This window comes from Panthera tigris, chromosome E2 (genome assembly GCF_018350195.1).
Source record: "Panthera tigris isolate Pti1 chromosome E2, P.tigris_Pti1_mat1.1, whole genome shotgun sequence".
NCBI classification, from domain to species: domain Eukaryota; kingdom Metazoa; phylum Chordata; class Mammalia; order Carnivora; family Felidae; genus Panthera; species Panthera tigris.
Window position 1 is genome coordinate 15,290,410 of NC_056674.1, and position 17,215 is coordinate 15,307,624.

Sequence of the window (17,215 nt, forward strand, 5' to 3'; positions counted from 1 at the left end):
CAGGGAAAGGGAGGTCTGTCACCTCTGGGGCGGGCTCCAAGCGTGGGACAGCCCGCCTGGGGCGTGGGTGGGGATTGTCCCGGGCTCTGGATCCTAGCCTATCATGCGACGCTGGAGCGCTACCACACGGCGGGGTCGTGCAGAGACGGGTCCTGCAGGGTGGCGACTCAGACAGCCCAAGACCAGAAATGCACCACTGCGGGTGGGGGGTGACTGGGCGTCTGCGTGTGAGCGCCCACTACCCCGACTCCCTGGTTGTCGCTCGGGCAGGGCCAGGGGCACAGGTAGAAGGAAAGGTGGGAAGGGGGCTCGTGAGAGTGCAGAGACCCAGAGGACTGGTTGCGGTGTCCCCCAGCCTCCCCACCGCGCCCCCCCCCCCCACTCGTCCCCACGCAGCTCCTCCGGGAGGTGCCGGTTCAGTGCGCGTCTGCCCCGGGGACACGGGCGGGAGCCTGTCCCCACTCCGCCACAGCTGGGAGGCCGGCGACGCCCCATCCGCTGCCCCGCCCACCCCGCCCAGGCCCGCTCCCCGCACCCCAGGCGGGAGAGCGGGGATACAGGTGAGACGAGGAGGGCAGCGGCGCGCGGAGCCCGCACAGGCCCAGGCACCGTCCCCACCATTTCGGGGTCTCAGGGACCAGACGTGCGGGGACTCGTTCGCCCGTTTGCAGACGCAGCGGCTCGGAGCTCCGATGTTCCGCAGAGGGGGCACCGAGGGGAGCTTGAGCCCGCTCCAAACCCCCATCAGCTGTCCCCACCGCTCGACCGCCGGGTCGGGCCGGGCCGCCCCGCAAAGCGCCGCTGGACACCAGCCAACGCCCACCCCCACCCGATGGCGACCCTCCGGAGGCGTCCCGGCCACACATTGCCCTCCGAGGCCGCGGGGCCCCACTCCCGCCCCGGCCGCCGCATCGCTGTGACCCTTCGTCAGGGTCTTCCCCGCTCTGAACCTGCTCTCCGCGTCCAGACGAAGGACACCCGGGCACAGACGGGGCGCACACACGCGGGCTGAAACTTTATTTGCCCTCCCGCGCCCGGGACCCCGGACCCCCGACCCCCGACCCCGCCGCCCGCCCCGAGGCTCAGAAGATCTTCACCGACTGCAGCTGCAGGTCCCCGCCCACCTCCAGGAGGCGCACGCGCGCCGGCGGGATCCGGTAGCGGAAGTGGTGGTACTCCGAGTCGCCGACCACCGCCTGCGGGGCCGAGGGGGGCGGGGCGTCAGGGGCCGGGGGCCCCGAGTCCCCGGGGGCGAGAGGAGCCCCGATGGCCGTACCTCTTGTCGTGGTCCTCACCCGGGCCACCTGTCTGGCGCGGATGCGCGCTTAAGGCGGTGGCTGTTACGGCCCCGCCGGCGGCGTCCACGGCCTCCCTCCGGCCGCTCGCACTGAACGTGGGGAAGGGCCTGGGCGCTGGACGCTGTGCAGCGACCACTCCCCGAGGACACGCGCGTCCCGGCCCAGTCGCCCAGCCATCGGGGCCCCTGCTCCGGGACACCAGGGCCCCGCTTCCCGCTAGGGGCCACCCACCCTCCGGGCGCTGGGCCCTTGCCGCCCGGTCCCTGCCACGGCCACACCCTTGCCTTCGGGCACACGTGGGCTTGCGCCAGGGGAAGAAGAGGGACGGACCGGACGTGGGCCCCGCCTTGGCCGGGCCTTTGCCCCCGTCCTCCACCAAGAGCCTTCCTGACTTGCCTGGACTGCAGGCGGGGCGGGGGTCTGGGCGCCGGCGCCTGTGGGTGGCAGGGACTCACCTTGAACCCTTCTTCGGTGGCGATGAGGAGCACGTCGAAGGGCTGCCCATGCTGGAAGGGAATGCCTGAGCCGCGCTCCTCCCGGCCCCAGGTGCCCTGCTCCAGGCTGTTGAAGACCACCGTGGACTCGTCCAGCCGCGGGTTGAAATGGAGGGCAGCCTCCCTGCCCGGCCCCTCGCCGCACAGCAGGTTCACATAGAACCTGGTAGTGGGGGGAGGGAGGAGAGGATAAAGGTCACAGGCCAAGAAGCGCCACCAAGATCAGGGACCAATGTACAGGACTCCCCACCGCCAGGCCGTGCCAATTCATAGGCACCGGAGAACGTCCCACGCCACAGGGGGAAGGGTTGTGAGCCGGTGGCCAGGGACCCACCCTCCAGGGCGTCCAAAAGCTCCAGGGACCCTGGACCCGCGTGCACCTAGCGAGGGTCACTATGCTATGGCCCCGGGTGCCCCTCATTTCCAAAGCCTCTAACGTTTGCCGTGGCGTCACGATGCTGAGGGCCAGGGTGCTCTCTGTTCCTAGGGCATCCCCGTTGCCAGAAGGCTGGGCACAGCACCACGGGCCCGCACGTTTGCAGGCACCGCAGATTCCCAGGAAGCCTGCCCTTCCCAGACCCGGAAGTCCTACGACTGACCGCTTCGGCCTCCCAGGTGCCCAGGGCACCTCCAGATCGCAGGACTTCTTTCCAGGGTTCTGGCATTCAGACTGGGAGCCATAGGACTCTAGATGGGAGCCCTGGGATGGCTCTGGAAGCCCCGGATCCCTAGGGAGACGTAGGGACCCCAGCTACACAGTCACGGGACAAGTAAGCGAAGACTTCAGATTCCAGAAGGTCAGCGATGGCCCGGGGAGTCTAAGACCCTGTGGGCCAAGGTGGCTCTGGTGCCCTCGTGTCTGGGCTGCAAGAAGTCTGAGCCAGCTGAGCCTGGACACCTCCCAGCCTTACCTCTGGGGCCTGGGGTCTCACCTGCCGGCCTTTTCCGGGACGACGCCGCGAATCCTCATCACGGTGCCCACGCGGATGCCCTCGGGCAGCGACGTCTTGTGGGGCACGTTCTGCAGGTTCAGCGGCGGGGAGTCCGGAGTCCGAGGGAACCAGGGGCGCGGACGAGAGACACACGTGGGTCGGCCCCAGGCAGAAAGCATCCGGGACCCAGATCGGCAGAATCCGTGAGAAGAAAAGGCCCAGAGACCAAGGAGAGAGAGCCAGAGCCAGACAAAGAGTGGGAGAGCCAACCACGAGGGATCAACGGAGAAAGGGAGAATCCAGAGAGGCAGATGGGAGCATGGGGATGGGTCGGGTCCACCCGGGAGCCACAGCCCAGACCCTTGGTAGCACACCCTGGCACCCACTTTGTCCTTCCCGGCGGGACACCTCAGCCAGGCCCAGCCCCTCCCCGAGTCCGGTGCCGCCTTGGGTCCAAGCCCCCCGGGCCCCGACGCCCCCCGAAGGCACTCACAGAGCTTCCCGCCATGGCTGGGACGCTGGGGCGACAGGCGTGGCGGTGGGTATGGCTGCTGGGACCTTAAGTAGAAGCAGAAGCAGGGCGTGGCGGCCCCCGCTGACTCACCCCCAGCCATTTCCACACCCACCGCCCACACCTGGCACAGACCCTGGCCCTGGGGCCACCCGGCGGCCCAGCGCCTTCTTGCTGGGCCCGGGACTTCCCTCCACTCACTGAGGGTTCCCAGTCCACCGCCTGCCCCCTCCGTTGAGCTAAGAATCCTGAAGACAGTTAAGGACCAACTGCCAAGGACAGAGGGCCCCCAGGGGGCCACCATCCATCCCGGGCTATGTCCCTGCCGCTTGGCACAGAGGAAAGGGTCTTTGCCCATTTTATCTTGGACATCTGGGGCCCCGAGAGGCCCACCCGGGGCTGGAAGCGGGGGCCCCTCTCTCCCAGGCTGGGACCTGCGCCTTGGGCTGAGGACGCGTCCCCCGAAATTCCAGCTCACGCTCCCTCGCGTGACGGTGACCCCGGCAAGGACAACACTGTGCCCGCGTGGCTCCGGGGGGCAGGACGTGTGCCTGATGAGCCGCGTCTCCCGGGGCCTAGAGCAGCGGCTGGTACACGGTCTGGGCTCCTCAAGTGCGCCTGAAAGACGAATAAGGAGTGACACCAGCGCCTGGTCTGAGGCCCTGGGCGTCTGGCGCACACAGGTCCTCCCCGGGCTCTCACCGCTAGCCGAGCGGGGAAGGGGATCACTCACCCCCACTTCACAGACCAGGAAACCGAGGCTCAGACACGGGAGGCCATTTGCCCGAAGGCGCACGGCCGGGCGATCCCTGGGTGAGTGTCTCTCTGCCCTTCTTCAACTCTGGCGGGTTCTGCCTTGTTTCTTCTGTCCCTGGGAATGCCCTGGTGTCTCTCCCTGGCCCTCTGGCTCGGACTCTCCCTCCCTCCCGGGTGGCCCTGTCTGCTTCTCTTCCTCAACGCCATGTCTCTTTCCTCCTCCCAGAATGGCTGCCGCTCTCCCAGCCAGGTTCGGGTCAGGGGAGGCAGAGGGGGGCCGTCCTGGGACCCAGCCGCGCCCTGACCCAGGAGCAGCGACGTGGGATCCTCCACTCAGGCCCACAGCCCAAGATTCCGTAGTCCAAGATTCCAGAAGAAGAATCCAGGATGGGAAGGGTGGGGTCAGAGGGAGAATGCTGAAAGAAGGTTCTGGAAGGTAAGGAAGAGGCAGGGTGGGGCAGCCACCCTGAGCAGAACCCCCTCCCAGCAGCCCAGCAGGCCTCCTGTCCATCCCTGCCACCCCCTCCCGGCCTCCACTCCTGCCCCCCCCCCCAACCCTCCAGGGGGAAGAGGCCTGGGGCAAAGACCAGAATGGAAACTCTGGGTGGAGACAACCAGACTCAGAACCTGATCTGCCACCCGACTGTCCCCCAGGCCTCCCAGACTCTCTCCATCCCCACACCACGTGAGACTCCCCGGGGGTGGCAGGGGGCGGCGCAGTTTGAGGGCCAGGACCTCACACAGGGAGGCCGGACAGCTGCGAGGCGGGTGGGGGTGGTTGCAAGCACCCCAGTGTTCAGAGGAGAAGAGGGAGGCAGAGAGTGGGGCACCCTCTCAGCCAAGGTCCCACAGCAGGGAAGCAGCTCGGGGCTGGGCTGGGGGGGGGGGCCAGGTGGGGGTAGGGCTGGTCACCAGGACTTCCGGTAGAGAGGACAGGGGGCCTGAGGCCGGGGCACCCACACCCGGGAGCCGGCGTCCCCGAATCGAATCGTGGGCTCCACCTGTCTCCGATCTCAGGTTTGGGGTGTCCCCCTTGGCTGCCTCGCTCTCCACGTGCTCTTGGGGCCCAACGACTCGTCCTTCCCCTGATGTCTTCTCTGGGGCTGGATGTGTCTTCACAAGCCACCAACCTGCAAGTCCAAACTCGACTGTGACTTCGCTGTGGGCCCAAGTGTCAGCAGTCGATCTGTTATCAGTTGATGGCGGGCTCGTTTCTCAGAAGCCAGGCGCGCGCACGTGCCGGAGCCCCATTCTCTGGTGTGGATCATCTCTGCATCGGTTCTGGAATAATACTTTCAGGAGCACTGTTTCCATTCGCAGTGAGTCGTGACCGTGCCTGTGTCTCAGTCCTCGTGCTTTTTCCTGAGCGATGCCTCGCATTCCAAAGACGCTCAGGTTGTAACAGGATGAGGGTGGGATTCGAGAACAGTCCGGACCTGAGCAACCCCCACCCCCACCGAGTTACCCTGAGCCCCAGAGACAGCCAGCCCCCCTCCGCCCACCCTGCCCGGGACAGCGCTGCCAGTCTGGGCGTCCCGTGGCCACCGTGTCATGTGTCCCGGGAGTGGAGAGGGGTGGCCAGCAGGCTGAGTCGGCGGACCTTCGCCCTCCTGCAGGGAACAACTCTGGTGACTGAAAAGTAACCCCGTGTACCCACCGTGCTTGTGGGCATTGAAACCCCCAGGCTCTCTGCCAGGGTCAGCGTGTTGGGGACTTTGGGCCGGTTTTGTACACGGCGAACATCAGTCCGGGGGCCGCTTTGGTTTTGTTTGGTTTTGTGGAAAGATTTTGGTTTTGAGGTGATCTCCACGCCCGGCGTGGGGCTGGAACTCCCCACCCAGAGATCCGGGGTCCCAAGCTTCACGGAGCCAACCAGGCGCCCCGCGGGGCTGCTTTGGTTTTGTAAGGGAACCTTCCAAGGAGGAGAAAGACACTGCTCAAATCTGACTCTTTCTTAAGCGGTGAATCCACTGGAAACTTACACTTCTATTTCTGGATGGAACACATTTCCCCAACCCCATCACCGCGGAGGGAAGCATTTTCTGTCATGCTTGCTTCCATTGATAAACTGAGTTCGTTAAACTCTCTTACGTATTTTCAGCCGCATGTGGGATTTACCGTGTTTTTTGCTTTGAAGTTTATTTATTTTGAGAGATGGAGGAAGAGAGAGGGAGGCATGGAGAGAAAGAGGAACACAGAGGATCCCAAGCACTGTCGGGAGGTGCTGGGGGTGGGGCTGGAACCCATGAACCTTGAGATCCTGACCTAAGCCGAAATCCAGAGTTGAGTGCTTAAGGGACTGAGCCAGCCAGGTGCCCCCCCCACCCCGACCATGTATTAAATTTGAAGTGTTTCCCATCGTCCACTCAGTTCTTCCAAGTAATAAGGGATCATTTCCAAGTAATAAGGGGTCCGTTTCCACGCCTGAGGTGGGAGTCCAGTGACCTGTTCTTTCCACCTTTCCTTCTTTCCTCCCCTCCCTCCCTTCACCTCCCCTCCCCTCCCCTCCCTTCCCTTTGCTCTCCTTCCTCGGCTGAGGGATTGGGCCATCAGGTGGGGGGACAGGTGCTGCCTCCTGGTGGGGGGAGGGATGGGGCAGGATAGCAGCCGGGCCGGGCCGAGGGGAGGGGACGCTCTTCCCGCTGGCTGCTGTCGTGTCAGAGGGAGTGAGTGAGGAGGGCGCTCCGAAGGGGGTGGTCCTCAGGACCTAGGGTGGGGGTGAGGGGAGAGGGGCGGCTGGACCTTGGGAACCCAGCCCCAGCAGGGGAGGCGGTGGCGGTGGCGGTGTCTGTGCTGGGGAGGAAAGGGTCCCTGCGGGAGTGACTGCAGGGTGGGTGTCCACCACAGAAGGCGAGTCTCTTCTGTGACATTCAGAGGGAAGAGTTCTAGCGTGGAAAGGGGAAAATGACCATGAACCTGACTGGTGGTATTTCATGAGGGGTTCTGGAGGGCGGGGGTGGGGTGGGGGGTTTGCGTCTCCTTAACATCTTTTTTATTACGTTAAGATATAAAAATATGGGTGACTCAGTCGGTTGAGCGTCAGACACTTGGTTTCTGCTCAGGTCATATCTAGGGTCATGGGATCGAGCCTCGGTGCTGAGCACGGAGCCTGCTTGAGATGTTCTCTGTCTCTCCCTCTGCCCTCGCCCCTGCTTGTGCGCTCTCTCTAAAGTAAATAAAATAAAATATATACGTGTGGTGTCTCAATGGGTTGTCTCTCGATCAGATGGGGGTCCCCAAACGTGGGTGAGGATCACGTGGAAGCCAGTGGCATGGAGGTGAAAGGATTCACCTGAGGCAGAACAAAGGCGACGGAAGTTTATTGAACAGGCCCCAAGGGAGCAGCGGTCAGGACAGCAGAGGGGAGGCTGTCTGCAAGGAGGCAGTGGGCGGGGGCGTATTTAAAGCAAGAAGGTGAGGAGGTGTGGGGATGGGGATGTGTGGAATTTCCCCTTTTTTTAATTAAAAAAATTTTTTTGTATATATTTAGAGAGAGAGAGAGAGAGGGGAGAGAGAGAACATGCGCGTGCTTGCACATTAGCACAGAGGGGCAGAGAGAGAGGGAGACACAGAATCCCAAGCAGGCTCCAGGCTCTGAGCTGCCAGCACAGAGCCCTATGCAGGGCTTGAACCCACAAACGAACGGTGAGATCATGACCTGAGCTCAAACCAAGAGTCGGGCGCTGAACCGACCGAGCCCCACCCCCACCCCCCACCCCCCCGCGCCGGGCGCCCCACCATGTTAACCATTTTCCCCGTGTCCAGTTCAGTGGCACAAAATACATTCGCACTGTTGTGTAGCCGTCCCCACCATCCGTCTCCAGAACTCTCTTCATCTTGCAAACCTGTAACTGGACCCGCTAAACACTAACTGCCCGGCCCCCCGCCCCCCACTCCACCCCCCCCTCCTACTTTGTGTCTCTATGAATTTGACCAGGGGCCAGGTAGGAATGCAGCCTTTGCCCGTCTGTGACTGGTGAGTATTCTACACCCAAAGCGAAAGAAATACGGATGTAGAAATGTGTTTGTTGAAGGGTGCGAAACGTGCCACCCCCAAATATGCCCTTTTAGCATAAGGATTATTTTGAACTAATAGCCCTTGCAAAACAGCGGAAGAAGGGCTTTCTACCCTCCCATTTGCTGCCTGAAAACAGGAGATAAAAACTCTCACGTGACAGATACCTACCGTGTGCCAGTAGGAGAGTGACATTCTCATCCTGAGTTGAGACCCAGAGAATTCGATGCAAACAGGCCCTGTGAAAGTGATTCCAAGCGTCCCGCATAACGGCTGGGTTACTTCTCCACAGTTGCCTCTGTCCTTCAACTTAATATGAAAGCACGTGCGCTCAGCCATCCCCTCGAGGCTTCATTTCCTGCTGAGGGCTCTAGTGTGACGTAAAACTTAGGTAACCTGTCCGCCTGATACATCAGTTCAAGTCTCGGGCCCAGCGGGAACACTCCTTGGAGGGCAGACGTCCCGTGTTGCCTCCCCTCCGATGGATAGATACGTGTCTGCGTTCATACATCCCCTACCTTGTCCCCCTGACAAGGCCTGGGAGTGGAGCCCGCGCCCAGATCTTGGTTCCTAAGGGCTGCACCTTTCTCTGCGAAAGAAATGTGTAGAAAAGGCTGTCTCCAAGGCTCAAATGGGAAGGCACGAGATGTGCCAGGGATGAAGTTTTGGGGTGATGGGGGGCTCGTGGGGTCCCGAGCTGACAGCCAAGAAAGAATTCTCGAAGAGGTCTTTGGTGCAAAAAGGTGATTTTATTAAAGCACGGGGACAGGACCCGTGGGCTGCTGCAGATGGGGGGGGGGGGTGACTCTTCTACGGGGTGGGGGGCGGGTAGATAAAGTCAAGAGAGTTTCCAAAGAGACTTTCACATGCTTACAGTCTTACTGGAGGCCTACCTATTGTCAATCTAAGGCTGTTTTTCCCTCTAGCAAAGCACTAACATTAAGACAGTAGGAAGTTCAGGGTCCCCTGGGTGGCTCAGTTGGTTAAGCAGCCAGGCTCAAGTCGTGATCTCCGTTCGTGAGTTCAAGCCCTGCGATGGGCTCTATGCTGACAGCTTAGAGCCTGGAGCCTGCTTTGGATTCTGTGTCTTCCTCCCCCATTCCCTCTCTCTCTCTCTCTCTCAAAAATAAACATTAAAAAAACAAAAAAAAAAAAGACTGTAAGGAGTTCCTGGACTTTAGGCAGGATGGGATTGCCTGTTTCTTATAAACTGGTGGAGACTCTTACCAGTTTAACCATTGTTTTTTTGTCCTTTCCTGTTTTTGGGTAGTGGAGAGTGTGCAAGGAATATCACACATATCCCCCCTGGGGGGGGGGTGCTGTTAACCGGCACCTTGCCCTCAGCTTGCCCCACAGCCCCTCATCGCCTGGAACAGCTTCCTGGGTCGGGAAGGGAGGAAGAGTTCACAGCACTGGGGCTCCTTGGACAGCCCCATGAGTCCATGGGTCCATACTGATGTGGTCTTACTCTGTCGGGGCTGCTATAACAAAAATCCCACCCACCGGCGGCTTACAAACATCAGGAATTTATTTCTCGTGGTTCTGGAGGCTGGGACGTCCGCGATCACGGCGCCAGCATGTCGGGCGTCTGGTGTGAACCTGATTCCTGGTTCATAGATGGATCCTTCTTGCTCTGTCCTCACATGGCTGCAGGGACAAAGGAGCTCTCTGGGGTCCCTTTAGAAGAACACCAACCCCTGCTCACCAGGGCTCGGCCTCCGTGACCTCATGTTCTCCCAAAGGCCCCATCTCCAAATACCATTCCCCTGGGGACGTGGTTTCACCAAGGGAATCTGGGGGCCACAAACATTCAGTCTATAGCAGATGTGCAGGAGGAAACGATAGAAATGATCAAAGTTTGCTGAAGAACGTGAGCTTTGCAAAATTTCCAGGCGCTTCCCACAAAATGCTTACTGATGACACAGGACAAATGGGTAACTTTACGGTGGGGAGGGGAGGCCGGGGAGGTTCCGCTAGTCACGTGATCCAAGACCGCTCACCAGCCATGGGACACGCGAGGGGCCAGGCAGCTGGAGGAGGCAGGCGCTGTCGCTTCTGTGGCTCTTCAGCCAACAGTGCCTCACCTGTAGCTGGCGATGAGGGTACATCCGCCTCCAAGCTTCTCAAGTGTCAAGGTCTTGAAACACAAAGGAAGACTGAGGAGACATTTCAAACTGAAGGCCAAGGAAACCAAGAAAGCCTGACGCCAAATCAAAGCCACGTTCCGATTTCTCCTCTCCAACCCACCCCCCACCCTGGTCCTGAGGACCACCCTCCCCAAGCACCCTCCTCACCCATTGCCTCTGACACCACAGTGGAATCGCACCCCCTCATCCCACTAGGGCCACCCAGATCCCCACCCACAAGAAGCAGTGCTGTCCCTCCTGAAAGACTCTAGGACCCAATCCTTCAGGTAGGCAAAGGGAGAGGAAGGGAGGCGGGGAAGGGGAAGAGAGAAAGGGAGGGGAGGAGAGGAGAGAGGAGAGGAGTGGAGGGAAAGAGAGGGAAAGGGAGAGGAGGGGAAGGGAGGGGAATGGAAATGAGGAGAGTGGCCAGAGGGGATGGAGGGAAGGGAAGGAAAGGGGAGGGGAGGAGAAAAAAAGGTAGGGGAGGGAGGGGGGGAGAGGAGAAGGAAAGTGGGGGAAGAGAGGAGGGGAAGGTAGGGAGAGAAGGAGGGAGGGAGGGAGGGAGGGAGGGAGGAGGCAAAGGTGGAAGAGGAGGGAGCAAGTCCCTGCACTGCTAAATCCGGTGTGAAGTGAAAAATTACTTATGGCTTAGAAGAATTTATGGACAATGGAAAAACTTAAAACGTAACACAAGCTAAAGTCCCACATGCGGCTGAAAATACGTAAGAGAGTTTAACGAACTCAGTTTATCAATGGAAGCAAGCATGACAGAAAATGCTTCCCTCCGCGGTGATGGGGTTGGGGAAATGTATTCTATCCAGAAATAGAAGTGTAAGTTTCCAGTGGATTCACCGCTTAAGAAAGAGTCAGATTTGAGCAGTGTCTTTCTCCTCCTTGGAAGGTTCCCTTACAAAACCAAAGCAGCCCCGCGGGGCGCCTGGCTGGCTCCGTGAAGCTTGGGACCCCGGATCTCTGGGTGGGGAGTTCCAGCCCCACGCCGGGCGTGGAGATCACCTCAAAACCAAAATCTTTCCACAAAACCAAACAAAACCAAAGCGGCCCCCGGACTGATGTTCGCCGTGTACAAAACCGGCCCAAAGTCCCCAACACGCTGACCCTGGCAGAGAGCCTGGGGGTTTCAATGCCCGCAAGCACGGTGGGTACACGGGGTTACTTTTCAGTCACCAGAGTTGTTCCCTGCAGGAGGGCGAAGGTCCGCCGACTCAGCCTGCTGGCCACCCCTCTCCACTCCCGGGACACATGACACGGTGGCCACGGGACGCCCAGACTGGCAGCGCTGTCCCGGGCAGGGTGGGCGGAGGGGGGCTGGCTGTCTCTGGGGCTCAGGGTAACTCGGTGGGGGTGGGGGTTGCTCAGGTCCGGACGGTTCTCGAATCCCACCCTCATCCTGTTACAACCTGCGCGTCTTCGGAATGCGAGGCATCGCTCAGGAAAAAGCACGAGGACTGAGACACAGGCACGGTCACGACTCACTGCGAATGGAAACAGTGCTCCTGAAAGTATTATTCCAGAACCGATGCAGAGATGATCCACACCAGAGAATAGGGCTCCGGCACGTGCACGCGCGCGCCTGGCTTCTGAGAAACGAGCCCGCCATCAACTGATAACAGATCGACAGCTGACACTTGGGCCCACAGCGAAGTCACAGTCGAGTTTGGACTTGCAGGTTGGTGGCTTGTGAAGACACATCCAGCCCCAGGGAAGACATCAGGGGAAGGACGAGTCGTTGGGCCCCAAGAGCACGTGGAGAGCGAGGCAGCCAAAGGGGACACCCCGAACTGAGATCGGAGACACGGGGAGCCCACGATTCGATTCGGGGACGCCGGCTCCCGGGTGTGGGTGCCCCGGCCTCGGGCCCCCTGTCCTCTCTACCGGAAGTCCTGAGGACCAGCCCTGCCCCCACCTGGCGCCCCCCCACCCCCTCCACCGCCGGCCCAGCCCCGGGCTGCTTCCCTGCTGTGGCACCTTGGCTGCGAGGGTGCCCCACTCTCTGCCTCCCTCTTCTCCTCTGAACACTGGGGTGCTTGCAGCCACCCCCACCCGCCTCGCAGCTGTCTGGCCTCCCTGTGTGAGGTCCTGGCCCCCAAACTGCGCTGCCCCCTGCCACCCCCGGGGTGTCTCACGTGGTGTGGGGATGGAGAGAGTCTGGGAGGCCTGGGGGACAGTCGGGTGGCAGATCAGGTTCTGAGTCTGGTTGTCTCCACCCAGAGTTTCCATTCTGGTCTCTGCCCCAGGCCTCTTCCCCCTGGAGGGTTGGGGGGGGGCAGGAGTGGAGGCCGGGAGGGGGTGGCAGGGGTGGACAGGAGGCCTGCTGGGCTGCTGGGAGGGGGTTCTGCTCAGGGTGGCTGCCCCACCCTGCCTCTTCCTTACCTTCCAGAACCTTCTTTCAGCATTCTCCCTCTGACCCCACCCTTCCCATCCTGGATTCTTCTTCTGGAATCTTGGACTACGGAATCTTGGGCTGTGGGCCTGAGTGGAGGATCCCACGTCGCTGCTCCTGGGTCAGGGCGCGGCTGGGTCCCAGGACGGCCCCCCTCTGCCTCCCCTGACCCGAACCTGGCTGGGAGAGCGGCAGCCATTCTGGGAGGAGGAAGGAGACATGGCGTTGAGGAAGAGAAGCAGACAGGGCCACCCGGGAGGGAGGGAGAGTCCGAGCCAGAGGGCCAGGGAGAGACACCAGGGCATTCCCAGGGACAGAAGAAACAAGGCAGAACCCGCCAGAGTTGAAGAAGGGCAGAGAGACACTCACCCAGGGATCGCCCGGCCGTGCGCCTTCGGGCAAATGGCCTCCCGTGTCTGAGCCTCGGTTTCCTGGTCTGTGAAGTGGGGGTGAGTGATCTCCTTCCCCGCTCGGCTAGCGGTGAGCGCCCGGGGAGGTCCTGTGTGTGCCAGGCGCCCAGGGCCTCAGACCAGGAGCTGGTGTCACTCCTTATTCGTCTTTCAGGAGCACTTGAGGAGCCCAGACCGTGTACCAGCCGCTGCTCTAGGCCCCGGGAGACGCGGCTCATCAGGCACACGTCCTGCCCCCCGGAGCCACGCGTGTACCTCTGTTGTCCTTGCCGGGGTCACCGTCACGCGAGGGAGCGTGAGCTGGAATTTCGGGGGACGCGTCCTCAGCCCAAGGCGCAGGTCCCAGCCTGGGAGAGAGGGGCCCCCGCTTCCAGCCCCGGGTGGGCCTCTCGGGGCCCCAGATGTCCAAGATAAAATGGGCAAAGACCCTTTCCTCTGTGCCAAGCGGCAGGGACATGGCCCGGGATGGATGGTGGCCCCCTGGGGGCCCTCTGTCCTTGGCGGTTCGTCCTTAACTGTCTTCAGGATTCTTAGCTCAACGGAGGGGGCAGGCGGTGGACTGGGAACCCTCAGTGAGTGGAGGGAAGTCCCGGGCCCAACAAGAAGGCGCTGGGCCGCCGGGTGGCCCCAGGGCCAGGGTCTGTGCCAGGTGTGGGCGGTGGGTGTGGAAATGGCTGGGGGTGAGTCAGCGGGGGCTGCCACGCCCTGCTTCTGCTTCTATTTAAGGTCCCAGCAGCCATACCCACCACCACGCCTGTCACCCCAGCGTCCCAGCCATGGCGGGAAGCTCTGTGAGTGCCTTCGGGGGGCGTCGGGGCCCGGGGGGCTTGGACCCAAGGCGGCACCGGACTCGGGGAGGGGCTGGGCCTGGCTGAGGTGTCCCGCCGGGAAGGACAAAGTGGGTGCCAGGGTGTGCTACCAAGGGTCTGGGCTGTGGCTCCCGGGTGGACCCGACCCATCCCCATGCTCCCATCTGCCTCTCTGGATTCTCCCTTTCTCCGTTGATCCCTCGTGGTTGGCTCTCCCGCTCTTTGTCTGGCTCTGGCTCTCTCTCCTTGGTCTCTGGGCCTTTTCTTCTCACGGATTCTGCCGATCTGGGTCCCGGATGCTTTCTGCCTGGGGCCGACCCACGTGTGTCTCTCGTCCGCGCCCCTGGTTCCCTCGGACTCCGGACTCCCCGCCGCTGAACCTGCAGAACGTGCCCCACAAGACGTCGCTGCCCGAGGGCATCCGCGTGGGCACCGTGATGAGGATTCGCGGCGTCGTCCCGGAAAAGGCCGGCAGGTGAGACCCCAGGCCCCAGAGGTAAGGCTGGGAGGTGTCCAGGCTCAGCTGGCTCAGACTTCTTGCAGCCCAGCAGACACGAGGGCACCAGAGCCACCTTGGCCCACAGGGTCTTAGACTCCCCTGGCCATCGCTGACCTTCTGGAATCTGAAGTCTTCGCTTACTTGTCCCGTGACTGTGTAGCTGGGGTCCCTACGTCTCCCTAGGGATCCGGGGCTTCCAGAGCCATCCCAGGGCTCCCATCTAGAGTCCTATGGCTCCCAGTCTGAATGCCAGGAACCCTGGAAAGAAGTCCTGCGATCTGGAGGTGCCCTGGGCCCCTGGGAGGCCGAAGCGGTCGGTCGTAGGACTTCCGGGTCTGGGAAGGGCAGGCTTCCTGGGAATCTGCGGTGCCTGCAAACGTGCGGGCCCGTGGTGCTGTGCCCAGCCCTCTGGCAACGGGGATGCCCTAGGAACAGAGAGCACCCTGGCCGTCAGCGTCGTGACTCCACGGCAAACGTTAGAGGCTTTGGAAATGAGGGGCACCCGGGGCCATAGCATAGTGACCCTCGCTAGGTGCACGCGGGTCCAGGGTCCCTGGAGCTTTTGGACGCCCTGGAGGGTGGGTCCCTGGCCACCGGCTCACAACCCTTCCCCCTGTGGCGTGGGACGTTCTCCGGTGCCTATGAATTGGCACGGCCTGGCGGTGGGGAGTCCTGTACATTGGTCCCTGATCTTGGTGGTGCTTCTTGGCCTGTGACCTTTATCCTCTCCTCCCTCCCCCCACTACCAGGTTCTATGTGAACCTGCTGTGCGGCGAGGGGCCGGGCGGGGAGGCTGCCCTCCATTTCAACCCGCGGCTGGACGAGTCCACGGTGGTCTTCAACAGCCTGGAGCAGGGCACCTGGGGCCGGGAGGAGCGCGGCTCAGGCATTCCCTTCCAGCATGGGCAGCCCTTCGACGTGCTCCTCATCGCCACCGAAGAAGGGTTCAAGGTGAGTCCCTGCCACCCACAGGCGCGGGCGCCCAGACCCCCGCCCCGCCTGCAGTCCAGGCAAGCCAGGAAGGCTCTTGGTGGAGGTGGGGGGCAAAGGCCCGGCCAAGGCGGGGCCCACGTCCGGTCCGTCCCTCTTCTTCCCCTGGCGCAAGCCCACGTGTGCCCGAAGGCAGGGGTGTGGCCGTGGCAGGGACCGGGCGGCAAGGGCCCAGCGCCCGGAGGGTGGGTGGCCCCTAGCGGGAAGCGGGGCCCTGGTGTCCCGGAGCAGGGGCCCCGATGGCTGGGCGACTGGGCCGGGACGCGCGTGTCCTCGGGGAGTGGTCGCTGCACAGCGTCCAGCGCCCAGGCCCTTCCCCACGTTCAGTGCGAGCGGCCGGAGGGAGGCCGTGGACGCCGCCGGCGGGGCCGTAACAGCCACCGCCTTAAGCGCGCGTCCGCGCCAGACAGGTGGCCCGGGTGAGGACCACGACAAGAGGTACGGCCATCGGGGCGCCTCTCGCCCCCGGGGACTCGGGGCCCCCGGCCCCTGACGCCCCGCCCCCCTCGGCCCCGCAGGCGGTGGTCGGCGACTCGGAGTACCACCACTTCCGCTACCGGATCCCGCCGGCGCGCGTGCGCCTCCTGGAGGTGGGCGGGGACCTGCAGCTGCAGTCGGTGAAGATCTTCTGAGCCTCGGGGCGGGGGGCGGGGTCGGGGGTCGGGGGTCCGGGGTCCGGGGTCCCGGGCGCGGGAGGGCAAATAAAGTTTCAGCCCGCGTGTGTGCGCCCCGTCTGTGCCCGGGTGTCCTTCGTCTGGACGCGGAGAGCAGGTTCAGAGCGGGGAAGACCCTGACGAAGGGTCACAGCGATGCGGCGGCCGGGGCGGGAGTGGGGCCCCGCGGCCTCGGAGGGCAATGTGTGGCCGGGACGCCTCCGGAGGGTCGCCATCGGGTGGGGGTGGGCGTTGGCTGGTGTCCAGCGGCGCTTTGCGGGGCGGCCCGGCCCGACCCGGCGGTCGTGCGGTGGGGACAGCTGATGGGGGTTTGGAGCGGGCTCAAGCTCCCCTCGGTGCCCCCTCTGCGGAATATCGGAGCTCCGAGCCGCTGCGTCTGCAAACGGGCGAACGAGTCCCCGCACGTCTGGTCCCTGAGACCCCGAAATGGTGGGGACGGTGCCTGGGCCTGTGCGGGCTCCGCGCGCCGCTGCCCTCCTCGTCTCACCTGTATCCCCGCTCTCCCGCCTGGGGTGCGGGGAGCGGGCCTGGGCGGGGTGGGCGGGGCAGCGGATGGGGCGTCGCCGGCCTCCCAGCTGTGGCGGAGTGGGGACAGGCTCCCGCCCGTGTCCCCGGGGCAGACGCGCACTGAATCGGCACCTCCCGGAGGAGCTGCGTGGGGACGAGTGGGGGGGGGGGTGGCGCGGTGGGGAGGCTGGGGGACACCGCAACCAGTCCTCACGAGCCCCACATTCACCCTTCTCCACCTGTGCTCACAGATGGCCCCGGGCCCTGGCCCTGAGGTGTGACAACCAGGGTGTCTGTGTAGTGGGCGCTCACGCAGACCCCCAGTCAACCCCCACTGCCAGGCGATTTTCTAGTCGAAGGTGACTACTCAGCACTTAATGGCTATGCGTGGAGGGAAGTCGTGACTCCGCGATGCGACAATCGCCAGGCTGGGTCCGTTATTATGAGATGGAGACCCGGCGCGCTGGCCGGTCCCCCACTGCGGCTGGGGCTCGGGTCCGGGTCTGGGCAAGTCTGGAGCCACGCCCCTGGAGGGTTTTGCCCGTAGTTTCCGGCCGGCTTCCTTGCGAGGTACACGTCGCCTCCTTGTGGCCTCTGTCGAAGTTGCCACGCTGGCAGTCGGTACTGGAGGTAGGATTACCCTGGTTTCGTCTGAGGATGCAGAGCTTTGTGGGACTCCAAATCTGGGCGAATTCGAGTCCTTTCAGCATCTGAACTTTTTCTGTACTCGAGATCTCCCACCTGCAGCAGCCCCTCTTCTTTCTGGGCCCTTCTTTGTATATTTTGGGTGGTT

The 17,215-nt window shown here is 62.9% G+C and overlaps 3 protein-coding genes and 1 long non-coding RNA gene across 8 annotated transcripts; 2 read left to right on the forward strand and 2 right to left on the reverse strand.

Annotated features, from left to right (window-relative positions):
* Positions 1-511: 511 nt before the first annotated feature.
* On the reverse strand, positions 512-3,755 carry LGALS7B (galectin 7B). Of its 2 annotated transcripts, none has more exons than XM_042970122.1 (5): positions 3,670-3,755; positions 3,218-3,282; positions 2,725-2,813; positions 1,754-1,955; positions 512-1,196 (listed from the first exon to the last, which is right to left on the reverse strand). In XM_042970122.1, exons 2-5 carry the CDS (start codon positions 3,230-3,232, stop codon positions 1,083-1,085), a joined length of 420 nt encoding a protein of 139 aa, XP_042826056.1. In that variant the 5' UTR covers positions 3,233-3,282; positions 3,670-3,755; the 3' UTR covers positions 512-1,082. The 2 variants fall into 2 exon arrangements, with proteins under 2 accessions (XP_042826056.1, XP_042826057.1); XM_042970123.1 differs by lacking the exon at positions 3,670-3,755 and adding an exon at positions 3,437-3,452.
* A 34-nt stretch (positions 3,756-3,789) lies between these two features.
* On the forward strand, positions 3,790-6,085 carry LOC122234296. The gene is made up of 2 exons (XM_042970121.1): positions 3,790-4,427; positions 5,009-6,085. The coding sequence occupies exons 1-2, from the start codon at positions 3,790-3,792 to the stop codon at positions 5,319-5,321; spliced, it is 951 nt and encodes a 316-aa protein (XP_042826055.1). The 3' UTR covers positions 5,322-6,085.
* A 3,201-nt stretch (positions 6,086-9,286) lies between these two features.
* On the reverse strand, positions 9,287-13,083 carry LOC122234203. 3 transcript variants are annotated; one of them, XR_006211986.1, is made up of 5 exons: positions 12,903-13,083; positions 12,524-12,733; positions 11,551-11,625; positions 10,007-10,180; positions 9,287-9,653 (listed from the first exon to the last, which is right to left on the reverse strand). It is a non-coding gene; the product is annotated as an uncharacterized LOC122234203 (long non-coding RNA). The 3 variants fall into 3 exon arrangements; XR_006211985.1 differs by lacking the exons at positions 12,524-12,733; positions 12,903-13,083 and having other exon boundaries at positions 10,007-10,143; positions 11,551-11,930; XR_006211984.1 differs by lacking the exons at positions 12,524-12,733; positions 12,903-13,083 and having other exon boundaries at positions 11,551-11,930.
* On the forward strand, positions 12,651-15,880 carry LOC102972546 (galectin-7). Of its 2 annotated transcripts, XM_042969797.1 has the most exons (6): positions 12,651-12,982; positions 13,098-13,515; positions 13,670-13,734; positions 14,139-14,227; positions 15,001-15,202; positions 15,760-15,880. In XM_042969797.1, the coding sequence occupies exons 2-6, from the start codon at positions 13,359-13,361 to the stop codon at positions 15,871-15,873; spliced, it is 627 nt and encodes a 208-aa protein (XP_042825731.1). In that variant the 5' UTR covers positions 12,651-12,982; positions 13,098-13,358; the 3' UTR covers positions 15,874-15,880. The 2 variants fall into 2 exon arrangements, with proteins under 2 accessions (XP_042825731.1, XP_042825730.1); XM_042969796.1 differs by lacking the exons at positions 15,001-15,202; positions 15,760-15,880 and adding an exon at positions 14,435-14,788 and having other exon boundaries at positions 12,726-12,982.
* Positions 15,881-17,215: the final 1,335 nt, after the last annotated feature.